The following is an 18,381-nucleotide window of genomic DNA, read 5'->3' as shown; positions in this document are numbered from 1 at the left end:
CAACGGCGTGCAGTATCAAAGGGGCTAAAAATCTCCCGCGATACCGCGAGCGCCCGCCAGCCCCGGCGCTGGCGGCCGGCGCACCAGAGAGCACTTCGGCGCAGGCCGGGGGATGCCGCGGCATGCCGCCGCATGTACTCTATCACAAGGGATTAGTGACTAGTGTGTACGAGTTCTCCCCCGTCGTCCCGGCGCTACTCCGGCGCACTCGTCCGGAGGCCTCGGCGCATGCCGGGGGATGCCGCGGCATGCCGGCGCCTACCGCCGCGGTATCCTCTAGCGTGATCCTCGATGCCGCGGAGTAACAATCCTCCGTGATGCTCCGAGGTCGGTCTCAAAGCATTTAAATTTATGCCTGAAGGTAATTGAAATTAGGCAAGAAAATACATTGATAATTTTAAAGTGATCTGCGCTGCGCTCCGCCGGTTTGGCGCAGGCCTTAAAGGTCATACATAGGCAGAGAAACAAAAAGTTGTATCTTCTATTCCCGGGACTTGGGCATAATTACTGGAGTAAAATTTCTAGTTTTGACTTATAATTAAAAACCTATCCCAACTTAATCTTAAAATAAAAGAGGCCAATGTAAAAGCCGAAACTGTGGGTGACAATTAGCGAAAATAAAGTGTCATTCAATAGAACTTGCTAACTATGTAAACAAAAGTTACTAGTAAATTGACATTTAGTGTCAATTTTAGTATGGCGGTTTGTTTACATAGTTAGCAAGTTCTATTGAATGACATTTTAAGTGTTAATACGGCAATGTAAGTATATATGTAGGTACAACAACAAAAACAACAAGTCTTGAGACAGTAAGAATTTTCAAAATATGTTAAGAAAAGCTAATCTCATAAAACCAAATATTATTATTGAATCATGTATTAAAAGGAAGGGTTTAACCGCTGATCATAAAAAACATATAGTAGGTATTACATTATACTACTCATAGTTTTTAATATATACCTACATGTTTTGAAACCAAGCCAATGCCTATGTTCCAAATTGCGCTAATGGAATCGAAAAGTGTAAATAACTTATATTTATTAATCGATACGATTGTAAGAGTCCGTCTAAGCTAACTCTGCACCGACTTGTTCCGACAGTCAAAATGATAACCGCTACCTATCGCTAGGATATCATGTCACTATGACAAGGCACGAAATGATATAGATATCAATTTCCTTGACCACCACTACTCTTCTTTTTCCTCCTGCCCTTATCCCACGTTATGTGGGGTCGGCACAACATGTTTTTCTCTTCCATTCTCCTCTGTCATGCGTCACCTCAGCACTCACTCCTTTCTTTCTCATATCCTCTTTTACACAATTCATCCATCGTTTTTTGGGTCTTCCATCCGCTTTCTGTCCATCAACGTTCATCCCTAACATTCTTTTGCCTATATGACATTCATCCCTCCTCATTACATGCCCATACCATGCTAACCTACTACTCCTCATCTTTTCCTTGACCACTACTCTGAGTAACTTTGTATTTAATTTTGTATTTTATTAATATTAAAAGAATGCTTTATGTACCTGAGAATGCAACAGCTTGGACTCCCTCAGCAGAGAAACATTCATCAGTCGAGGATTGGGCGTGTTGAAGATTGTACGATTTTCTCTCCATCGGGCTCTGAAATGGCAGTTATTAACATGTTATTATCAGGAATGTTGCGAATATCCGCATCCGCAACCGCGGAACTTCCGCATTATCTTCAACATCCGCATCTGCATCCGCATCCGCATAAAATCGATGCGGAGTTTAATGCGGATGCGGATGTGGTACAGGTCGGTACAGGAACGTCTTAGCATCGGCGTAAGTGCTAGACTGCTAGGTAATTTAGTCATTAGCCAAAAAACCTATTAGAAATGAGCAGTCAAGCGTGAGTGGGACTTAATGTACGGAACCCTTGGAACGCGAGTCCGACTCGCACTTGGCCGGTTTTTTGAAATAAAAATCACTAAAATCTAAAATGTAATATTTGACGTTTTTTATGTACCTATCTTGACATCCGCATCTGCATCCGCGGATGTCAAAAAATCTGCATCCGCAACATCCCTGGTTATTATCGATATCGCTACAAAAATGCACTTAGAAAATCATTATTCTCGTATCATTCACAGCAGCAAAGAAGCTTTGTGTGCTTATTGGGTAATGTACAAAGTTATATTTTGTTTTTATTAAGTGAAGCTTACTTACAGCAAAACAATTCCGTTTGTTTTGTTTTATGATGTACATTTTCATAGGTACTCGTATTTCGGTACAGTAGAACCTCGATTGTTCGAACTCTCAATTACCTATCTGAACATTGACTTAATTCGAACCCTCAATTATCTAAACTTTTCTTATGTGTTTTATATAACATACTGTTTTATACCGCGTCGGTGGCAAACAAGCATACGGCCCGCCTGATGGTAAGCAGTCACCGTAGCCTATGAATGTCTGCAACCAGATACTGTATTGTTTTTGGTTAAAAAGTTGATATTGTCCCAAAAATCCCACATTTTGATTATCTGAACTAGTTTCGTTCCAAATTAGTTCGGATAATGGAGGTTATACATATTATAAGTATAATACCAAATAATTAGTGTAAGGCCTGAGTAGACGCTCGAAGCGGAGCGTTCGGCGGGGCGTGCAGCGTAGCGTCGGAGTCAGGAGTAATTTGAGCAGCGTGCACTAAGGCCGCTCCTATACGTTTGCATTTGTTTAACATGCACGCCGCACGCCCCGCCCCGCTGCACGCCCAACTCGAGCGTCCACTCAGGCCTTACGCTTATGATTAGTATATAGGTATTTCACCTGCTAAAGAGCCGGAGCACGACGCAGATGATGACGAACATCAGCGCCATCCCGACCAGTACTCCAATCATAGCTGGGTCGATTGTCTTCGTCGACGGTTCCACTTGTTTTTCCGCTGCATCCCAAAATTCAATCTTGTTAGAAATTTAATTACTAAAATTTACAGGTTAATTTCCAAAACATAATAACACTTAAAATAAAAAAAATGGCCTAGGTCGTGGTCGCTCGGTAGGGTACCCAGAAGGCTGGCCTCATTGCCCCGTTGGATGGCAATACTGACCCGCTGGCCAGCCCTCTGTCACCAGAAGTCTCTTTGACAGCTCCTTATACTTAGAGGCTACACGCGCCCATGGCCCCAGAGTTTCCATCCCAAACGCCGCAAATATGTAGTACTTCCTAGTGTCGCATATTTACGACGTTTGAGGCTTTAGGAGGAGAATTGTTAGAAGGAGCAAGATAGAAAATCGCAAATTACGGCGGTCCAGCTCTTTTTAAAACATTCGACGGCAGAGGTAACAAGGCGAGACTTATCAAAAAGCCTGAAATTATTTATCTATTTAACAAGATCATCCAGACCCTTATAATCAAATTATGATCACGTTTATGTCAACTGTTTCAGATTTAAAATCGTCAAAATGTGTCTTCGTGCTGTGTTAAGTGGAAATTCTTCTCGTCTTGACAAAACTTATGCGAAACGTATTGAAAGGCTAATCATTTACGTAAGGTAATAAAAGCAAGATATAAATGGTTGCCTCGTTCTCGATGACATAGACAAAAATACGCTTCCAATGCCATGCGTACAAATGGTCGCATTAAAAACGTTGCAAAAGACTGCGCGAATTTGAGAAGGTAAAGTCAAAAATTTGCGCCTGGGCTCCGAAGCAGTAACTGAGGACACGACCTTGATAAACGTAGAAATGAGAGAGAGGTGATGATCAGCTTACGAGTATTTAAGTACCTATGTATTAACTAAACTTACGTTGACAGACCACGCCACCGTCGACGGTAACCTACGCCACCGTCGACGGTAACCTCCGCCACCGTCTCGTACTTGCACGCACAGCGGTCGTTGCATCACTCTCATAACCACCTTTAGCGACACTCCATATCCAAGTGTACAATAAATTAATTAAAAATTAAAAAACAAACACGACTGCAGTATAAAAGCGAACTGAAAAGCTAAAAATAATTTTAGTTATGTTAGTTAAATAATAACTTAACTTAATATAAGTCCCTGCAAAGCAAACAAATAAGTTTAGGCTCGTTTAAGATCGTGACTGTACCTGTATATTTCGATTGCAGTCCCCCGACCTTGATGTATTACAATTTTCCCATTTAAAAGGTCCCTCCAATTTAAGGTAATTTAGTTCCGTCAAGGAGCTTTCATCATGTTGATCTTTGATATGTTAGCATGAAACGTGCTTGAAAACCTAAATAGGTCGAACCCAAAAACCAGACGTATTGAAAAGTGAGAGAATAAGTACTTGGGGAAGTTGCAGGAAGCACGCACCAGACCTGTCTTGTACAATCCGGGTCTTCGGCCCTACAAGGAGCTCGGTTTTCGGCCTTCACAATTAAGAAACGGGAAAGTTACAGGAAACACGCACCTGCCTTACGCTCCGAGCCTTCTTCCCTACGCGGAGCTCGGCTTTCGTAATTGAGATGCTTGGGGAAGTTGGAAGCGTGCACCGAGCCTGTCTTATGCTCCCGGCCTTCGGCCCTAAGCAGAGCTCCGCTTTTGACCTTTGCAATTATAATACTTGGGGATATTGCAGGAAGCGCGCACCTGCCATACGCTCCAGTCCTTTGGCCCTACATATTAAAAACTATGAGTAGTATAATGTAATACCATATGTTTTTTTATGACCAGTGGTCAAACCCTTCCTTTAAATATCCGATTCAAAAATAATATATGGTTTTGCGGTACATAACATCACCCCGGATGACGTACTCGTAAGAATTTTAATGATGAATGAATAAAGAAACTTACATAACCAAAAACATAAACGCTGAAAATAATACACTCTTTTTTTGGGCAGTCGTGTAAAAAAAAGTTGAAAATTTCAGAGATCCTTTGTTTGAGAACCGCGCATGACCAGGCATGGAGATCCTCACAGACGCCTTTTGGGTACTGGGTGTCATTTGGCTGATAAGACGATCACAAAGCTAACTTACGTTGACAGACCACGCCACCGTCGACGGTCACCTCCGCCACCATCTCGTACTTGCACGCACAGCGGTCGTTGCGGCACTCCGTCATGATCACCGCCTCCTCGCATTGCTCGTTGAACGTACATGTTTCGTTGATGCTCGACGCTGAAATCAAAGTCGATTACTAATTAACATACAGGGTCATTTTTGGACCGTTAGCCATATTATGCGAGGTGATTAGGTAGGTCATACTGAACAACTTTTTCTATGGGACCAACCCCGAAATCCCAAAATAATTTGGCCTTCCCATAGAAAACGTCGACATCCACTCGACCAGAATGTATGAAACGGCCAAAAAAATTTTTGTGATTTCGGAGTTGGTCCCATAGAAAAAGTTGTTCAGTAAGTATGGCCTACCTAATCACCTTGCACAATATGGCTAACGGTCCAAAAATAACCCTGTATGTCTCATTGTAAGGTTCACAACAACAGGTTACAGTTATGAGATAATCTTGACAAAACTGACAACACCAGAATTAATGTTACAGATTCTAGCGCCGAACTTTTTCAATTAGCGTGATAGTAGATCACACCACATTGGAATCCATTAGTTTCAAGCTAATCAATAAAGTTCGTTTTTACTAGTCAGCGTATGAGAATACTAATTCTAATTTAGTTTTCGGCCATCCAATAAAACTTTTAATTTGCGTTTTTGTTAATTACTTTTGCTTCATTTGATGTGATTAACGGTTTTAATATCTTCATTAGAATTTAATAGCAGTCAACGTCCTAAGTTGCGTGATGAAATAGTTTTAGTTCATTTTGGTTAAACGATATTAATATTTCTGTAAACATTGTTGGCATCTATTCAAATATGAATCATTGATTTTTGAGACATACAATTTAGAAGAAAAAGGAATCAATGATGATACTAGACTTTTTAAAGCCTTATGGATGGATATCCTTAATATGATTAATCAGATATTCACTTTGAAAATATACACCAAACTTTTAGTATGGTTTATTCATAGAAATGTCATAGAAACTCGTGCAAAGCTGTGAATCACAAAGCAATTGTGCAGTTAGCGAAGTGCCCCAGACGAAATATTGTCTAGCTTTTGCACGAAACCTCGTAAAATAGCACATTTTATTCAAAAACGAATATTTTAACATAATAATGAATGAACTTAGGAAGTTTATGGGAAAGTAATTGGTAGGTAATACAGATTTGAAAAATTAAACTTAAAATTAAATTAAACAACGCACGCCGGAAATTGTTATATACTTGGAAATTTCGACCCATGCCACCGTGGCCGAGTGGTTCAGGCAGCTGTCAGGTAAAAGGGGGACGCTGGTTTGATTCCACCTCTGGTCAATGGAGGCTTTGTCATTTTTTCCTTAGTATAATTATGACATTTATTTCTACTTGACATAATACAAATAATAATATTTTCATAGAAATTAATTTACAAAGTTCTTAGAGTGTTATGTTTTAGTTAGTTAAAGCATATTTGTCTCAAAGTATCAACAGCAAAATTAACAAGCAAAGACCTAAAAGTCCTAAAACTCGTAATGAAACACGAGTCACGACCTAGACAAAAACAATTACAATGTGTTTGTAATGTACCTACTTAGAATGTAAAATTTACTGCTAGATACAATCAGTGTTGGCCGAACGTTAATCCCAATTACCATTAAAAATTAACCATTGAAAAGGTTAATTCGAATTAACCATTAACCATTGAAGGAAAATTAATTGTCAATTCGCATTAACATCAATTTGCATTAATATTAATTTATTTCGAACCATTAAAAATTAAAAAGAATTAATGGTTAATGCTTCACAAACCATTAAAAATTAAATCAATTTTTAATGACAATTAAAAATATTATTGATAATTATCAATTAACAAAAATATATCGTAATTTTATAAAGGCGCCCGTAATTTTTATCTAGCTAGTGGACCTCAGGTTTGGTGCAACATAGAAACACGCCGTTTGGTCATCCGACTCGTCTTGATGAGCACTTGGGAGACCAGTACCCAAGATAGAGCTGATGCTGAACCCTGGGTGTACCTAGTGGAATTCAGGTTTGGTGCAACATACACATACGCCGTTTAGGCTATTCGACTCGTCACAATGACCACTTGGGAGAGCAGTACCCAAGATGGAGCTGATGCTGAACCCTGGCTGTACCTAGTGGAACTCAGGTGTGGTGCAACATAGACACACGCCGTTTAGGCTATTCGACTCGTCACAAGGAGCACTTGGGAGAGCAGTACCCAAGATGGAGCTGATGCTGAACCTTGGCTGTACCTAGTGGAACTCAGGTTTGGTGCAACATAGACAAACGCCGTTTTGGTCATCCGACTCGTCTTGGTGAGCACTTGGGAGAGCAGTACCCAAGATAGAGCTCATGCTGAACCCTGGCAGTACCTAATGGAACTCAGGTTTGGTGCAACATAGACAACCGCCGTTTTGGTCATCCGACTCGTCTTGATGAGCACTTGGAGAGCAGTACCCAAGGTAGAGCTGATGCTGAACCCTGGCAGTACCTAATGGAACTCAGGTTTGGTGCAACATAGACAAACGCCGTTTTGGTCATCCGACTCGTCTTGGTGAGCACTTAGGAGAGCAGTACCCAAGATAGAGCTGATGCTGAACCCTGGCTGTACCTCGTGGAACTCAGGTTTGGTGCAACATAGACACACGCCGTTTAGGCTATTCGACTCGTCACAATGAGCACTTGGGAGAGCAGTACCCAAGAGGGAGCTGATGCTGAACCTTGGCTGTACCTAGTGGAACTCAGGTTTGGTGCAACATAGACAAACGCCGTTTTGGTCATCCGACTCGTCTTGGTGAGCACTTGGGAGAGCAGTACCCAAGATAGAGCTGATGCTGAACCCTGGCAGTACCTAATGGAACTCAGGTTTGGTGCAACATAGACAAACGCCGTTTTGGTCATCCGACTCGTCTTGATGAGAACTTGGAGAGCAGTACCTAAGATAGAGCTAATGCTGAACCCTGGCAGTACCTAGTGGAACTCAGGTTTGGTGCAACATAGACACACGCCGTTTTGGTCATCCGACTCGTCTTGATGAGCACTTGGGAGAGCAGTACCCAAGATAGAGCTGATGCTGAACCCTGGCAGTACCTAATGGAACTCAGGTTTGGTGCAACATAGACAAACGCCGTTTTGGTCATCCGACTCGTCTTGATGAGCACTTGGGAGAGTAGTACCCATGTTAGAGCTGATGCTGAACCCTGGCTGTACTTAGTGGAACTCAGGTTTGGTGCAACATAGACACACGCCGTTTTGGTCATCCGATTCGACTTGATGAGCACTTGGGAGAGCAGTACCCAAGATAGAGCTGATGCTGAACCCTGGCTGTACCTAGTGGAACTCAGGTTTGGTGCAACATAGACAAACGCCGTTTTGGTCATCCGACTCGTCTTGATGAGAACTTGGAGAGCAGTACCTAAGATAGAGCTAATGCTGAACCCTGGCAGTACCTAGTGGAACTCAGGTTTGATGCAACATAGACACACGCCGTTTTGGTCATCCGACTCGTCTTGATGAGCACTTGGGAGAGCAGTACCCAAGATAGAGCTGATGCTGAACCCTGGCAGTACCTAATGGAACTCAGGTTTGGTGCAACATAGACAAACGCCGTTTTGGTCATCCGACTCGTCTTGATGAGCACTTGGGAGAGCAGTGCCCAAGATAGAGCTGATGCTAAACCCTGGCAGTACCTAATGGAACTCAGGTCTGGTGCAACATAGACAAACGCCGTTTTAGTCATCCGACTCGTCTTGATGAGCACTTGGGAGAGCAGTACCCAAGATAGAGCTGATGCTGAACCCTGGCAGTACCTAGTGGAACTCAGGTTTGGTGCAACATAGACACACGCCGTTTTGGTCATCCTACTCGTCTTGATGAGCACTTGGGAGAGCAGTACCCAAGATAGAGCTGATGCTGAACCCTGGCAGTACCTAATGGACCTCAGGTTTGGTGCAACATAGACTAACGCCGTTTTGGTCATCCGACTCGTCTTGATGAGCACTTGGGAGAGCAGTACCCAAGATAGAGCTGATGCTGAACCCTGGCTATACCTAGTGGAACTCAGGTTTGGTGCAACATAGGCTCACGCTATTTAGGTCATCCGTCACATCTTGAACCTGCAGGTACTGCCAGGGTTCAGCATCAGCTCTATCTTGGGTACTGCTCTCCCAAGTGCTCGTCAAGATGTGACGGATGACCAAAACGGCGCTTGTCTATGTTGCACCAAACCTGAGTTCCATTAGGTACTGCCAGGGTTCAGCATCAGCTCTATCTTGGGTACTGCTCTCCCAAGTGCTCATCAAGACGAGTAGGATGACCAAAACGGCGTGTGTCTATGTTGCATCAAACCTGAGTTCCACTAGGTACTGCCAGGGTTCAGCATCAGCTCTATCTTGGGTACTGCTCTCCCAAGTGCTCATCAAGACGAGTCGGATGACTAAAACGGCGTTTGTCTATGTTGCACCAGACCTGAGTTCCATTAGGTACTGCCAGGGTTTAGCATCAGCTCTATCTTGGGCACTGCTCTCCCAAGTGCTCATCAAGACGAGTCGGATGACCAAAACGGCGTTTGTCTATGTTGCACCAAACCTGAGTTCCATTAGGTACTGCCAGGGTTCAGCATCAGCTCTATCTTGGGTACTGCTCTCTCAAGTGCTCATCAAGACGAGTCGGATGACCAAAACGGCGTGTGTCTACACTCGGGTGCAAAGAAATCGGACCACCCCAGCATTTTTATCATTTTTTCAATTTCTGTAAAAACTGTATGTGCTACTGTGACATATTATATACCTAATGAAAGGTTGGCTTTTCCTCTATAAATTGATGTGCTTTTCACAGGTTTACTTCCAATATTTTCAGGCTTTCAGGGCTAAGAACTTTGTCACCCTAAAAATGCATACTGGAGTGAAACTTATGCATAATGGGAAAACTGCGATTCTAAAGATATCAAGTAAAAATTAAAACAATTTTCAGCATTTTAATACCGTATATTGCCTCCTCTAGCCCTACGACATGCAGTCATTCGGTTTTTCATTGATCTTATGAATTTTTTTACAGTGTCTTGAGGGATGCCCGCCCATTCTTCTTCGATCGCAGTCTTTAGCTCCAGTAAGGATTCAGGGGCGGGATTTCTGGCCCGGATTCTTCTTTTCAGCTCGTCCCAAATGTGCTCGATCGGGTTTAGGTCAGGACTGCGGGCTGGCCACTCCATGACTCTGATGCCGACCTCCTCCAAGTACTCCTTAGTGATCCGGGCTGTATGCGGCCGAGCGTTATCTTGCATGAGGATGAACTCATCGCCGATATAACCCGCAAATGGGACCACATGATCAGCCAGGATTTCCTCCACGTACCGACGTGCAGTCAAACCGCCTGAATTCGGTCTGGTACCTGGCCCTGTGATGAACACAATGTCCGTCTTCGCTTCCAAAGAAATACCAGCCCAGACCATGATTGACCCCCCACCATAAGCAACACGTTCCTCGATGCAGCATTGAGAGAACCGCTCCCCAGGTCTTCGGTAGACTCGTACCCGTCCGTCATTGCCAGACAAAGTTATCCTGCACTCGTCGGAAAAAAGTACGGAACTCCATTGCTGAAGGGTCCATTCTTCATGTTCGCGAGCGAAGACGCGTCGTTGTCCACGATGTATTGGGGTGAGTTTTGGGCCATTTGCAGCTCTGTGAGCTGTCAATTCCTTCTCCTTCAGTCGTCTTCTAACTGTCCATCGGCTGATAGACACATTCCTGGTCTCTAGGAGCTTCTGCTGAAGCTGAACGGCATTCAGTCGACGATTTCGTAGCGAGGTAAGAACGATGAAACGGTCATCTCTCTCAGAAGTGATGCGAGTTCTGCCAGTTCCGGGTCTTCTGGATAACGTCTGATCTACGCGGAATCTCTGGAAGACACGTTGAACCGATGACTTCGATAGGTTGAGTTGTCGAGCCACTGCACGTTGACTAAGCCCTCCCTGCAATAGGGCAACTGCTTGGCCGGCTTCAGTCGAGGTAGTATCCATTTTTCTCCAGTTTTTCCAGGTTCAGGCGATGAGAGTAGTGTTCAGGAAGACGTACCAATCACGAATGATGCATAAACAATGATAATGACTGTTTTTATACCTAATGATAAGTGGTCAATTAGTGCATGCGCTAATGAGGCAGTTGGAGGGGGGTGATTTCCAGGCCCATATTTTGCACAATATCCATCCCCACTCCTGAATATTGATGTCATTTGATAGGGCAGAAAATTATCTACCACGTGGTATTTAAATTATCATGATCGAGGTTACAGTTTTTACACAAATTGAAAAAATGTTGAAAATGCTGGGGTGGTCCGATTTCTTTGCACCCGAGTGTATGTTGCACCAAACCTGAGTTCCACTAGGTACTGCCAGGGTTCAGCATCAGCTCTATCTTGGGTACTGCTCTCCCAAGTGCTCATCAAGACGAGTCGGATGACCAAAACGGCGTTTGTCTATGTTGCACCAAACCTGAGTTCCATTAGGTACTGCCAGGGTTCAGCATCAGCTCTATCTTGGGTACTGCTCTCCCAAGTGCTCATCAAGACGAGTCGGATGACCAAACCGGCGTTTGTCTATGTTGCACCAAACCTGAGTTCCATTAGGTACTGCCAGGGTTCAGCATCAGCTCTATCTTGGGTACTGCTCTCCCAAGCGCTCATCAAGACGAGTCGGATGACCAAAACGGCGTGTGTCTATGTTGCACCAAACCTGAGTTCCACTAGGTACAGCCAGGGTTCAGCATCAGCTCTATCTTGGGTACTGCTCTCCCAAGTGCTCATCAAGACGAGTCGGATGACCAAACCGGCGTTTGTCTATGTTGCACCAAACCTGAGTTCCATTAGGTACTGCCAGGGTTCAGCATCAGCTCTATCTTGGGTACTGCTCTCCCAAGTGCTCATCAAGACGAGTCGGATGACCATAACGGCGTTTGTCTATGTTGCACCAAACCTGAGTTCCATTAGGTACTGCCAGGGTTCAGCATCAGCTCTATCTTGGGTACTGCTCTCCCAAGTGCTCATCAAGACGAGTCGGATGACCAAACCGGCGTTTGTCTATGTTGCACCAAACCTGAGTTCCATTAGGTACTGCCAGGGTTCAGCATCAGCTCTATCTTGGGTACTGCTCTCCCAAGTGCTCATCAAGACGAGTCGGATGACCAAAACGGCGTTTGTCTATGTTGCACCAAACCTGAGTTCCATTAGGTACTGCCAGGGTTCAGCATCAGCTCTATCTTGGGTACTGCTCTCCCAAGTGCTCATCAAGACGAGTCGGATGACCAAAACGGCGTTTGTCTATGTTGCACCAAACCTGAGTTCCATTAGGTACTGCCAGGGTTCAGCATCAGCTCCATCTTGGGTACTGCTCTCCCAAGTGCTCATTGTGACGAGTCGAATAGCCTAAACGGCGTGTGTCTATGTTGCACCAAACCTGAGTTCCAGTAGGTACCTACTGCCCGGTTTCAGGGTCATTTTTTTTGTTGTCTCATTTTAAAATATCACGACCTGATAATTCACTGAAGCTTGTATTCATATGCTTATTTTTAATTTTAATACCTAGCTCCAAGTTTCTAAGCAATAGTAACATTAATTATTAGTTTATGAAAAAATTGATTTAATTGCATTAAACGTTAATTTAGATTGACAGTCAATGTAATTAAACGTCTCAAAATTCAATTCTAATTAACTTAATTTAAATTGATGCGTAATGCAATTGACTAATTGCGGATTTAATGGGTAATGGAAATTATTAATTGTTAATTAGAATTACACATTACGGCCAACACTGGATACAATACATTATCAACCGGTTTTCAAATTAGTGTGTTTTTGTGTTTACTTATGTACCTATTTATTACATATTATGACCTCTATTCTGAAATTGCTTAGCAGATGTATGAATCTTTTTTTATTTCAGGCAGGCCGTAACATGATTAATTTTAAAGTCTTGGAATGGTCGTTTCTTACGTGGCGTCTTTACCTCCTTTATTGCATTTTCATCTTTATATATTTTATTTATTTAAACTTTATTGCACAATACACAAAAATAATGTACAAATGGCGGACTTAATGCCTAATGGGATTCTCTACCAGTCAACCAACGGGCCAGAGACATGTAAAATTGGTGCAAGGAGAAAAAGGAATTTACTTATTAGAACTTAGTAAACAACTAAACAATTAATCATTCTGATAAACTACATGTAGAATACACAAATAAAAACACTAGAATATATATAATTCATATACCTACTACTACATATTTCATACATACTCACAATCAATATATATAATAAAATGAAGTGTATAATGTGCGTGCCGCTAAAACTCAGAAATGAGCCCCGATACGATCAAGAAAGTTTTATGGTGTGGTAGCCCTCTATCTCCCGACCGTGAAGAAGTTTCCCGTTTTTACCTGAAGCGTATGCTTTTGAAGATATAAGGGCTGAAAGTTTCGCCCAGACCCAGACCCAGAAGCAGTCGTATTGTTATTGAATATTGAACATTAACTTAATAGACGAAAGTTCAGAATAGATCGTGAAATATAAGTATACCTACAAAAATGTGTACCTGGTGTGGTGTCTCGGGTCTCGGAGGCTAGACATTTCTAGAACAGTCCAGAACATTCGGGAGGATTCGAGAGCATTCCACAGCATTTCAGAACATTCTGGAATGTTTTCAAATGTTCGAGAATGATCTAGGATGCTAGATCATTGTGGAACATTCCAGAACACTTTTGAATGTTCTGGAATATTCTGAACCATTCGAAGCCTTTTTTGTAGGGTCGGAGCGGAGCCACCATTGGTATGCGTATATAAAGCAAGATCCGTCATGTGGTTCCAATGTTCGAGAACGACCCAGAATATTCTGGAATGTTGTCGAACATTCGCATATAGCCTAGAATCCAGAATATGTTGTCGAATGTTCGAGAACATCCCAGATCATTATGGAATATTCCAGAACACTCTCGAATGTTGTGGAATATGCTGGAATATTGGGGCCATTTGATTTTTTTACAACTACCACACAATCACATGTCACCTCTCTGAGCGAAGCCGGGTACCTCAGCTAGTATATAATATAATGATGAACGCTACTCGAACTCTTGTTTCAGCAGATACTTATGTAGCAACCGCTTGAAAGCTAACTTGCTCGGGGCTTGTCTTATATTGAGAGAGAGTGAATTCCAGAGACGACTCGCCTGGACAGCAAAGGAGTTAGTGTAAGGCCTGAGTGGATGCTCGATTTGGGCGTGCAGCGGGGCGGGGCGCGCGGCGTGCATGTTAAACAAATGCAAACGCATAGGAGCGGCCTTAGTGCACGCTGCTCAAATCACTTGTGAGCCCGACGCCACGCTGCACGCCCCGCCGAACGCTCCGCTTCGAGCGTCCACTCAGGCCTTACACTTAGTCATAAACCCAGTGCGGTGAGCAGTAATTGATAGTTTGAGAACACGAGATGTACTTTTCTTTGTCCCATTTCCTTAAAAACTATTGCGAGAGAGTCCGTCTCAATGATTTCCCTCTTAATATAATTTGGTGAAATTTCATTATTACAAACTGAATACAGTTGGAAATTGCTAATTATATTTGGCTTTGTATTACCGGAACCCGAACAGCCTTGTAAAATAATATCCCGCATGAATTATCGCTGCGACAGCCATTACTGCACGCGATATGCAACTCGTGAATCGATTCTTTAGTCCATTCAAATTGTATTTTTGAAGTGAAAACTTCTTTAGCGGCGCTGTGCACTTTTTGTGATAGGGAAAATGGTTAAACTCGTAACAGGTGTCACGTGACCGTAAGACGTAAGACGGACACGTGACCTGATCTAAAATCTGTTACTTCAATGTCATTGAGTTTTTCTTTATTGATTTAAATGCCATCTAGTGAGTTTCGCTCTAACTGGCATTAATATAACTCGAGTACTAACAGTGATGTGCTTAGGGGTTTCAAGTAATGCGACGAAATAACGCTAGATGTCGTTAACTTCAATTATACATAGTGCTGCAGACATTTTGCAATAGTGATTGAGTTTTCACTTCTGCCGGCACTCCCTGAGCCCGTTGTTTTATTTTTTCAATACATTGAATGAATCGAAAAATCGATGATTGTGTTATAATCAAGACCACAAAGAGCAATGTAGCTGTGTTTAAAAAAATACTACATTTATAGTAAATTCCCCGAGGGATGGCGTATTTGTATAGGTATTGAAAGATATTATTATGTTTCTTGGTGATTGTCCGCAGGTATGGTATAGGTACATATTGTACTTCAGGATTAAGCAGACAGTATTTTTATTTATCAGCATGCCAAAAAGTCCTTTCATATTGGACTACAAAGCCTTTTGGATATATTAAAGGCAAGGTTTACCGCGAGGGTAAAATTTATGCTTAGTTATTATTGAAATTGAAAAATGACTCACTAAATACTTATTATCCTGAAATATTGCCTGAAATGTAACAGCTTGTACATATGGCCCGCAAGGGAAACCATCCCGTGAAAATATGTACCTATTATATATATATCCTAATACTACAATGAACCATAATTTCCACTAAGTTCCATTAGTTCTAGTTACTTAGGACATTTTGCTTGGCATTAATAGAAGCAGCATTTTTCGACTTATAAAATGAAATAAACGAGAATGTGGATAAAAAAAATGTAAGTAAGGAATTTTAATTGTATTACGAACAATTCGACCTGCAATTAAATTTTGTGTAATTTTCTAAGATTTGATTTTAAAAATGTCCATTCCTGTTTCTGAATGTAAAAAAAAACCTAAAACAGAACGTTGTATAATTGAAATTGGAAGAAGAAACAAACGTCTGCAATAATTAATTAACTGTTAAAAACCAAATTAATCGTAATTGAACAAAGCGAACAATTACTCAGGAACTTTAATCAAAATGAATTCACATTAATTGAACACGCCTTCGGGAATCTGGGACTTAGAAAATACCATTGTGGAACGACTTAACCTAAGTTAATTGCATTTTCAAACAACTGTTAACTTTGACAGCGACTAAATGGAATGGATAGTTAATTTAGGACTTGAAAACTTTTTGAGTTTAAATAGAAGTTCATTCGGACAGTAGGTAATCGATTTGAAACTATTGCAACTTCCAAACAATAAAGGTGACATTCGGATTCAAATAGCACCAGCGTTACTGCTGCAGTATTGATCATTACATACATCAAAAATAATTTGCGTTTACATGTGTGCACGGCACGTCTTGCACGCGTCATTGTGTATGTGTGGGTAAGTCGCTTTACTGAGAGGACGCCAAAAGTCCGCCAGATTCATGTCGCGGCCAGTCGCGCGGCGAGGTAATGCGAGTCGGGGCGGGGCGGTACGTGGCCGTTCTGTTATTCTATGACATTGCTGCAGCAAATGCCAAAGTCAATGTTAATGTCAGGGTTTTGAAAACATAATGTTAACTTTACTCGTTCCTTTAAAAAAATCTGCGACGTGAACACGTATTAATTCATAATTCATATCACGATTCATGAAAACTGTCTCCAGTGCAGTTTCCACGAAACCTAATCTTGCTCGACTCACTAAACTACATTATGTCATGTCAGAAACACGTTAGAGAAACATGTTGCCTCGCAACTGTCTGCGGGAAAATCCCGGATTAGGTAGCAAAAGCGGCGGGGAATAAATCGAATAGCCGGCTATTTTGGGAGTTTTTAAATTGGAAGCACTTGTACAGGAGATAATGGGTTTCGGAGTTAGATTGGAGTGCTTCAATGTGATAAATTAACCACGAATGCATCGAATAGGACATAGGACGTGTGACGTTGTGATAAATGAGACACACATTAATTCTAAGACCGTGATGAATTATACCACTGATCTCAGTACTTTTTATAGGACACAATCACATTCTCAGCTCCATTGACTGATGGTACTAAATTATCTTGAAGGAAAAACGAGACAGAATGGAGAGAAAATGTTGGCATTTGTGGATTTGGCGAGCAATCTGGCGTTATCAACGCGTCTCCCGCTTTTCTTGGAGGCTTTATGAAATATGTTTTTGAGATTGCCTTCTTTATAAGATTACGTTTTTTAATGTACTTGTTGTAGCTTAAATTTACTTACATTTCGCATACTACTGATATTCATTTCAGCAGATATCCGTTTAGCAATTTCAGAAGTAGGTACGTGTACACCTAAAGCAAAGTTTTGTATTCTGAACCTCAGAAAATCTTTAATCAGAAAAAGATTAAAGTTAAGATTGCTTTGATGAAAGGAATCTTTTTTTTTAAAGACTGTTAATCTCCAGCCGTTGTTTTACGAGAATGATCACGGTTTAATCTCTTAGGTTCGTTAGGGGTCGTGCCGGCAGCGCCACTTATCTGTCCCCAGGGAACAATGGAATACTTCTGAAATATTACATTTTAGTGGAAACTTTTTTTACTGGGATATTCCAACTGTCTTTAAATCCTAACTGAAAATAGTGTGTATTTTTCTTTTCAAACAGTCATTTTTCAAGAAGATGTTGTAGTCAAAATAGAAAAACGCATCATCGTGACACCTACGACTATCGTGGCATGAAAAGGCAACGCAAGTTATTCATCATAAGTTACCACCGGGGACCCGAATGCATCTCGGCCAAGCCTCTCCGGGTTAAACGGCTCGTGTAGGCCTTTGTAGCGAGAGCGACAGACCTTTTCAATGGGACGCTGGGGTTTCATAACGTGAACTTTGCATAGATGTAGCAGATTTTCGGAGAAATACTGTAGTCAATGTGTTTTCGTCCACCTTATTTTTTTGGAAACATTTTTGACCAAGTGTTCGATACTTTGATGGTGGTTTTGGTTGTCTAGTAGAGATCCCTGACAGTCACAGAAATGTCTTCAAAATGTAATGACTTCGTCAAAAATGAGTCCTAAGGATTTAAGTATATAAGTAGTAGGTATATATGTATTAAGTATAATTAATTATATATTAAATTTTAATTGTTTTTTTTTTTTATTTTTTTATTTCTTACTAACTTAGTTATTAAGCCATATGGTACTAACAAATTATGGATATAACGTCTGAAATAAATGATTTCAATTTCAATTAACTCACTGTAACCGAAAACTGTATGTCCATTGTCTTTTCATATTATGTTATTACTTATTAAGGTATACCCGGGCAAGATCGGATACCGTATTTATACTTTTGATATTTTATATTTTATGTCAGCACCGTCATTTCGCAGAGAACATCTATTGAATTCCAATATCTTGTTAATATTCTGTACTGGAGAGCTGCCGTGCGAACCATTATTAATGTTGGTAGACATATCAGGCAGGCCGGCTTTGTTTGGAAGAAACGCGGTTGTGAATCTGAATAACCTGAGA

At 41.6% G+C, this 18,381-nt stretch overlaps 1 protein-coding gene across 7 annotated transcripts in view; it reads right to left on the bottom strand.

The window, feature by feature from the left end:
• The window catches only part of LOC134649392 (uncharacterized), a 102,159-nt gene that overhangs the window by 6,291 nt on the left and 77,487 nt on the right, over positions 1-18,381 (bottom strand). For 5 of the 7 annotated variants that reach the window (XM_063504140.1, XM_063504139.1, XM_063504136.1 and 2 more), the window contains 4 exons: positions 5,003-5,112; positions 3,776-3,806; positions 2,797-2,911; positions 1,533-1,629 (listed from right to left, as the gene is read on the bottom strand). In XM_063504140.1, the coding sequence (XP_063360210.1) occupies positions 1,533-1,629; positions 2,797-2,911; positions 3,776-3,806; positions 5,003-5,112 (353 nt within the window). Of the gene's footprint in view, positions 1-1,532; positions 1,630-2,796; positions 2,912-3,775; positions 3,807-4,971; positions 5,113-18,381 lie in introns of all 7 variants that reach the window. The other 2 variants (XM_063504134.1, XM_063504135.1) reach the window with 1 other exon arrangement.

Source organism: Cydia amplana, chromosome 7 (genome assembly GCF_948474715.1).
Source record: "Cydia amplana chromosome 7, ilCydAmpl1.1, whole genome shotgun sequence".
In the NCBI taxonomy this organism is placed as follows: Eukaryota; Metazoa; Arthropoda; class Insecta; order Lepidoptera; family Tortricidae; genus Cydia; species Cydia amplana.
Note: the sequence above shows the minus strand (reverse complement) of the source record. Positions and strands in the feature narration are given on the sequence as shown.